We start from the raw sequence: 7,343 nt of genomic DNA, 5'->3' as shown, positions 1-7,343 counted from the left end.
GGGGGGAAGGAAGGGAGGGGGGAAGGAAGGGAGGGGGGAAGGAAGGGAGGGGGGAAGGAAGGGAGGGGGGAAGGAAGGGGGGAAGGAAGGGAGGAAGGAAGGGAGGAAAGAAGGGAGGAAGGAAGGGAGGAAAGAAGGGAGGAAGGAAGGTTAAAAATTCTGAGGCATTATTTTTCTATGTATCTATTTTCATCCATCTGTCCATACAACCAACCAATAATTTTAAGCAACGTATATTTTTTTGATTCTACTGTGAATAATAAGGCATTCATCTTCCATTTTTCTTAAAGTATCAAATACCGCCTCAATGTTTTTACCTCATTATTCATACAAACTACGTAATCAAAATGTAGAAACAAAACCAACTTTTATGTACCAGAAAACGTACTTTTTAAAAATTATGTGAATACAGCAAACCTCTATGAAATGCGATGCCTATGAAAAGAGAAAGACTTACTTATTTTTCAGTTCTGAAGTGGCATCCATGTCTTTAAATTCCCCTGCAATATGAACTATACCATAACAGGTAACCGCAAAGGCCAGAAGTGTCTGAAGCACTATCTGTGAGTATAAAGATTGAGATTACTAAATAACACAAACATTATTATAAACATTTACAATTTCCTCTCCACCTCTTTATCGCCTCTAACAGGTAGTCCTCTCAGGGCCACCATCAGGGAGACAATGCTCACTTGAAATGATTGGGATTCAGATGCAATACAATCTATAAATTCTGTGGCTTGGCTGCAAAAATACCTCTGATGCTTCAATAAATAAATCTAGTGACATATTCAAATAAGCAAAATCATTGAGTACTGAATGGTACTGAGCCACTTAGAACTCAATGATCAAATATTACCTGCTTCCAAGAGCAACTAAGAATTTTTAAGGTATTATTGTTTTTGGTTTTTGCTTTTTGTTTTTGAGACGGAATTTCCCTCTTCTTATCCAGGCTGGAGTGCAATGACGCTATCTCGGCTCACTGCAAACTCCACCTCCCAGGTTCAAGCAATTCTCCTGTCTCAGCTTCCTGAGTAGATTACTGGCATGCGCCACCATGCCTAGCTAACTTTGTATTTTTAGTAGAGACGGGGTTTCTCCATGTTGGTCAGGCTGGTCTTGAACTCCCAACCTCAGATGATCTGCTCACCACGGCTTCCCAAAGTGCTGGGATTACAGGCGTGAGCCACCATGCCCAGCCAGTATTATTGTTACATATCACAGAGTACAGAAAGCATATGTACACAGTATAAAGCAATTAAAAGAACATGTACCTACCACCCAGCTTAAGAAATAGATCATTCCTAGTACCTTTCAAATCCCACATTCCTAGTACCTTTCAAATCCCACATGTCCCTCTCAGATTACATCCTTTACCTTCCCTCTCAAAGTTAACTATTGTCCTGAATTGTATATTACTCAGTTTCTTGCTTTTCTTGATAATTTTACCAGCTATTAAATATATATGAATCTCTAAAACATATATGCCTTACTTTTGCCCATACTGAACTTTATTTGAATGGACTCAAATGTATTCTTTTGTGTCTAGCTTTCCTCACTCAACATTACGTCATTGTGTGTGTGTGTGTTTTATTTTTCTTTTTTTGAGATGGAATCTTGCTCTGTCACCCAGGCTGTAGTGCAGTGGTGCAATCTCGGCTCACTGCAACCTCGGCCTCCCAGGTTCAAGCGATTCTCATGCCTCAGCCCCCCCAAGTAGCTAGGATTACAGGTGCCCGCCACTGTACCCGGCCAATTTTTGCATTTTTAGTAGAGATAGGGTTTCACCATGTTGGCCAGGCTGGTTTCAAACTCTGACCTCAGGTGATCCGCCCGTCTCAGCCTCCCAAAGTGCTGGGATTACACGCATGAGCCCCCGCGCTTGGCCAATTTTCACTGTGCTTTGTATTTCATGATATGAAAAATACCACAATTTATCCATTCTGCTGTTGCTGTTGGATATGTGGGTTGTTTCCTGTTACTTTCACAATCAACATGAATATTCATATGCATGTCTCTCAGTTCACACATGGAAACACTGAGTGTAGAGTATGCACACGTTCAATTTTATTGGGTAATACCAACTGCTTTCCAAAGAGGTTGAGCAAGCAAAACCACGGAATGTTTTAACATGGGATTATGGGCATGTTCAGATTATAGAAAAAAGTTCTTTAAAATAGACATAAATATGTGTGTGTGTGTGTGTGTGTATCTACCACACACAAAAAAAAAAAAAGGTGATAGGAGTTAATAGCCCCATCAATCATATCTTTAATTACAAAGTCAAAATTAGCCACAATCTATTTTTCTGTTTAAATTAAAATCTAACATCATATACGATACCAATTTACATTCCTACCACCAGTCTACCAAGAACACTTGGCTTTTGTTTTTGTTTTTGAGATGGAGTCTCACTCTGTCGCCCAGGTTGGAGTACAGTGGCATGATCTCGGCTCACTGCAACCTCCGCCTCCCGGGTTCAAATGATACTCCTGCCTCAGTCTCCTGAGTATCTGGGATTACAGGCACCCACCACCACACCCAGCTATTTTTTTGTGTTTTTAGTAGAGACGGGGTTTCACCGTGTTAGCCAGTATAGTCTTGATCTCCTCACCTCGTGATCTGCCTGCCTCAGTCTCCCAAAGTGCTGGGATTACAGGAGTGAGCCACCATGCCTGGCCAGAAGACTTGTTTTATACAATGCAGTCACAGGCACTTTTAACGAGAATCTATATGAGCTGTCATGAAAATAAGATTGAAGTTGTTACATAATAAAAAAGTTAATTATAAAACTATGCATATATACACATGTATAACTTTTTAAAGAAAAAATAATACGTGTTTGGATTAGGAAAAACTACACATACATAATGTTTGTGTATAGGAACAAGACTGAACTACTGCTATACTCCAAACTGTTGGGAGTAGAAGTGGAACTGCCAAGGAATGGGGTCAGTTTTTCTGTTGTTGGTGTTCTGATAATTGTGTAGGGTCAGTTTTAGTTTTTACTGTTTGACTCTGTTACAAAGAACTTACTACTTGTGTAATTTCAAGTCTAGTAAAGATAAAAATTGTGAGTGATGCTGGAATACTTACCACTTTAGTTTAAAAAACACTTTCCTGGCCGGGCGCTGTGGCTCACACCTGTAATCCCAGCACTTTGGGAGGCTGAGGTGGGTGGATCACCTGAGGTCAGGAGTTCAAGACTAGCCTGGCCAACATGGAGAAACCCTGTCTCTACTAAAAATATAAAAAAATTAGCCAGGCATGGTGGTGGGTGCCTGTAATCCCAGCTACTTGGGAGGCTGAGGCAGGAGAATTGCTTGAACCTGGGAGGCAGAGGTTGCAATGAGCCCAGATCACGTCACTGCACTCCGGCCTGGGCAACAAGAGCAAAACACTGTCTCAAAAAAAAAAAAAAAAAAAAAAACACTTTCATTTTACCACCTATGTATGTCCCTAAACAATGTATTGCTGGCTTTATTTCCTTTACATAAAAAAGAACTTTTCTAAGAAATAAAGCTAAATAATCAACTTTTTAAGTCCATCCCATACTATGGACAGAGCATCTTCTAGAAAGACTATTTCGACTACAGCTCTGGAAACCAACGAGAGAAAGCTTTCCAAATCTTTGAGCTTTGTGAGTGATACAAAGTGGAGATCAGAGGCCGGGCGTGGTGGTTCATGCCTATAATCCCAGCACTTTGGGAGGCCGAGCGGGCAGATCACGAGGTCAGGAGATCGAGACTATCCTGGCTAACACGGTGAAACCCTGTCTCTACTAAAAATACAAAAAATCAGCCAGGCACGGTGGCAGGCGCCTGTAGTCCCAGCTACTCAGGAGGCTGTGGCAGGAAAATGGCGTGAACCTGGGAGGTGGAGTGTGCAGTGAGCCAAGATCACACCACTGCACTCCAGCCTGGGCAACAGAGACTCCATCTCAAAAAAAAAAAAAAAAGTGGAGATCAGATGTTATTTCATGTCTGGAAAATTTTAAGAGTATAAAAACCAGTAAAAAAAAATTATTATGAGCTATATGGCTAATTTTAAACATACATGTAATGGAATATAAATGACCAACTTACGTCTATTGGCAGTGATTCATCTTCTTTTTCTGTTAATCGCATATAAGAACGATCTATAAACCAGAAGCATACCATTAAGGAAATTGTAGCTCATTTTTCTTTCTTAAAATGAAGCAAATCAACATACCAAAGAAGTGGCTAACTTATATGCTACATAAAGTAATGCTAATCCTGGATTCCTCAAATCCTTCTATCTTTTAAGGCAGTCAGCCTATCTTAGTCAACTATTTTATTTTCATCATGACCTGCTTTGTCACCTTATAAAATGGGTAAGAGTGACAAGTGAGCAAGTATGAGGCAGAAATACCTTAGTATAATTCTTCTTTCATTATTATAGAAATACTAGAAACTTCTAAAAACTGTTACACTAACTCGTCAAAGAAATCACAATTATTTAAACAGTAAAGTCTACAGAAAATCTCAACTCTGAAGTAGCACCAACACCGCACAGTATGGACAAAATAATACTGGTATGGAAATGGTTCTCCTGAGAGGATACGCCGGGGCAGTGGTGGAACAGGAATTCCATGAAATCAATTTCTGCCTCTACTAGTTAATTATAATTCTGTTGCTGCTGCCTTAACCTCAGGAGACAGCAAGGGATAAAAGAAAAGGATCAGGACTTGGAAACTGGTAAGCCTAAATCAATGCCAGCTCTTCAGTTTACTATAATTTCATTTAATTAAAGAAGCCCTCAGTGATCATAATACATATCTCAAGTTCAGAGTGTTAAAATGGGGGGTGTCTTAGAATCAAAGAAATACAGTATCTATTTTTTTTCATTACCTGAATTTCCACAACGGTAAAATGAGAATAATGTGAGGTGAGGATTAAACAAGATACAGTAAATGACTGGTGCCCTATTACAACAAAGTTCATTACAGCAAAGATGAGCATGCCGCAGCGCCACATTGTGCTATCTGCTGCCACAGTCTGACATGACACACTTAAGTCTTAGAGGTATATATTACTCTCTCCCTGAGCATTATATATAAAGAGGTCTCACCACAGTGGCAAATCCACAAGGCATTCTCATCACCCAAAACATAAAATACAAAAATCTGAATTCTAGATGAACCTAGGACAATCCCTATGTAATAACATACTTTGGACTAAATAAACTGTTTTTGAGTGCATGTGTATTGACTCTTAAAAAAGAATATGTTAGCCGGGCGCGGTGGCTCAAGCCTGTAATCCCAGCACTTTGGGAGGCTGAGACGGGCGGATCACAAGGTCAGGAGATCAAGACCATCCTGGCTAACACGGTGAAACCCCGTCTCTACTAAAAATACAAAAAAACTAGCCGGGCGAGGTGGCAGGCGCCTGTAGTCCCAGTTACTCGGGAGGCTGAGGCAGGAGAATGGCGTAAACCCGGGAGGCGGAGCTTGCAGTGAGCTGAGATCCGGCCACTGCACTCCAGCCCCGGCGACAGAGCAAGACTCCGTCTCAAAAAAAAAAAAAAAGAATATGTTTAGAGACATTTCTTTAGTTTTAACCTATAGGTCTGTCATAAAGACAAGTGTAAAAGAAACATCAAACCAATACCAAAAATCGATTTTGACTAAATTCCTATCTGGTTCAATTCCTAGCTAGCTTGCTAGTTTGCATGAAGCCTCGTCTGCGTCTAACACTACCTTTAACCAGGAAATTCCTCATCTGTAAAATGAAGGGGTTGGACTTCAGTAAACTCCAAGGGCACTTCTTGCCCTACAATCTTAAAATTCTACAGTTAAAGCTTACTGTAGAAAATGACACAGTACTCCAGTGTATCCTAATCTCCTCTAGGACAGTGTTTCTCAAACTAATGTGCATACAAATCACCTGGGGATCTTATTAAAACCCAGATTCTGATTGAACAGAATTCTGATTCTGTTAAAACGCAGATTCCGATTGAACAGCGTCTTCTAACTACCTGCCAGGTGATGCTCATGATGCTGGTCTGTTGACCACACTGTAAGCAGAAAGGATCTAGGATACTTTCCTTAACTCCTTAACCTCCCAGTTCCCCCAAAATATGACTGTCCCTGCTTCCATGCATCCTTATATACTTTTAGCATATCACTTTACTGTAATTACTTCTCGATCCACTTGTTTTTCTCTAGACTTTGAACTGGCTCAGGGCATCACTGTATCTCTAGCACCTAACCACAGCGCAATTTCAACCAGCGACCCAAAATTGAATTTCATAACGCAGTGTAGCACAAATCTTTTGCCCAAGGTCATACAGATGTAGCGGTAATGCAAGTTTTTAACAACCAGCCCTTTAGACTCCCAGTCCAGTGCTCTTTCTCCTGTACCACAGTGCCTCCCTGAGGCAATCGGTCACTTAACTACTCAGTCTCTGCCTGGACAGCCCAAGAGTGCCCAAGATGTTGTCCACTTGGTTGTCGTGGGATCATGAGCATCCAGAGTTCTCAATCTCACAACTGTGCCTGATCTGCCCCATGCTGGATCTGACATCACTTGTCCTGGATTCCTGGAGACTCCTATTCTGAACCCTCTCCCAGACACCTCCTTCCAACCTTCCTCCAATTTCAGATGCCACACTCTCTTCAAATTCAAACTCCGAACCTTCCACTGGGGACTCCTGCACTGATTTTCTTAGTCACACCAAACTGTAAGGTCTCAAAGGATCATTAATCGGACACTCGGTCCGATGGTCCCTTAGAAGTGCGCCCACACACCGCCCCTAGGGTTTCACACCGAAGCGGTCCCCGTGCCCCAGGCACTTACGCTGCGCCGCGGAAAAGGCGGCGTGGGCTAGGGCAAAGAGACCGATGCCCACCAGCCCCTTCCACAGCGACGGCGCCATGATGCCGAAGGAGCAGCAGCCCAGCAAAAGAAGCGAAGGGCTGCGGAGCTGTTTCTTCTTCCACCAGCGGGTGTCCGCGCGCCGCAGAAAGATGACGTCACTGAAGTCCTGAGCGCGAAGTGTCTCAGTGGTGGAAAAGGCAGAGGGCCGTGAGAAAACGGAAACAGGAATGCCGGGAAGAAGGAGAAAGCTACACGGAAAAAGGTCCGCGAGAACCCACGAACCTGCGCTATGGAGGCCTCTCTGGGAGGGGCGGAGCTCAACGGAGTCGTAAACGAAGAGGCAAAAGCCGGAGCAATGGGGAAGCGAAGAGGAAGGGCGCCGGCAAATAAGCGCGGGCAGCGAGAGGGGGGCGGGGCCAGTGGCGAGAATAGGGTGGGGCAGAGGGGCGGCGGCCTGCGCAGAGAACGGTGGGGGCGGGGGCGGGGTGGGGCAGACGGGCGGGG

General features: G+C 43.0%; 1 protein-coding gene across 1 annotated transcript; it reads right to left on the bottom strand.

The window, feature by feature from the left end:
• Positions 1-453: 453 nt before the first annotated feature.
• Positions 454-7,297, bottom strand: MMGT1 (membrane magnesium transporter 1). The gene is made up of 3 exons (XM_026451905.1): positions 6,819-7,297; positions 4,086-4,138; positions 454-561 (listed from the first exon to the last, which is right to left on the bottom strand). The coding sequence occupies exons 1-3, from the start codon at positions 6,895-6,897 to the stop codon at positions 454-456; spliced, it is 240 nt and encodes a 79-aa protein (XP_026307690.1). The 5' UTR covers positions 6,898-7,297.
• Positions 7,298-7,343: the final 46 nt, after the last annotated feature.

This window comes from Piliocolobus tephrosceles, chromosome 12 (assembly GCF_002776525.5).
Source record: "Piliocolobus tephrosceles isolate RC106 chromosome 12, ASM277652v3, whole genome shotgun sequence".
In the NCBI taxonomy this organism is placed as follows: domain Eukaryota; kingdom Metazoa; phylum Chordata; class Mammalia; order Primates; family Cercopithecidae; genus Piliocolobus; species Piliocolobus tephrosceles.
The sequence above is the reverse complement of the archived record's forward strand: the minus strand, read 5'-3'. Positions and strand labels throughout refer to the sequence as shown.

Coding starts and splice junctions, on each gene's coding strand:
- MMGT1 (XM_026451905.1), bottom strand. CDS start 6,897: ATGGCGCCGTCGCTGTGGAAGGGGCTGGTGGGCATCGGTCTCTTTGCC. Junction 4,139..6,818: donor CGCCTTTTCCGCGGCGCAGC/GTAAGTGCCTGG, acceptor TCTGGTTTATAG/ATCGTTCTTATATGCGATTA. Junction 562..4,085: donor ATGAATCACTGCCAATAGAC/GTAAGTTGGTCA, acceptor TTATACTCACAG/ATAGTGCTTCAGACACTTCT.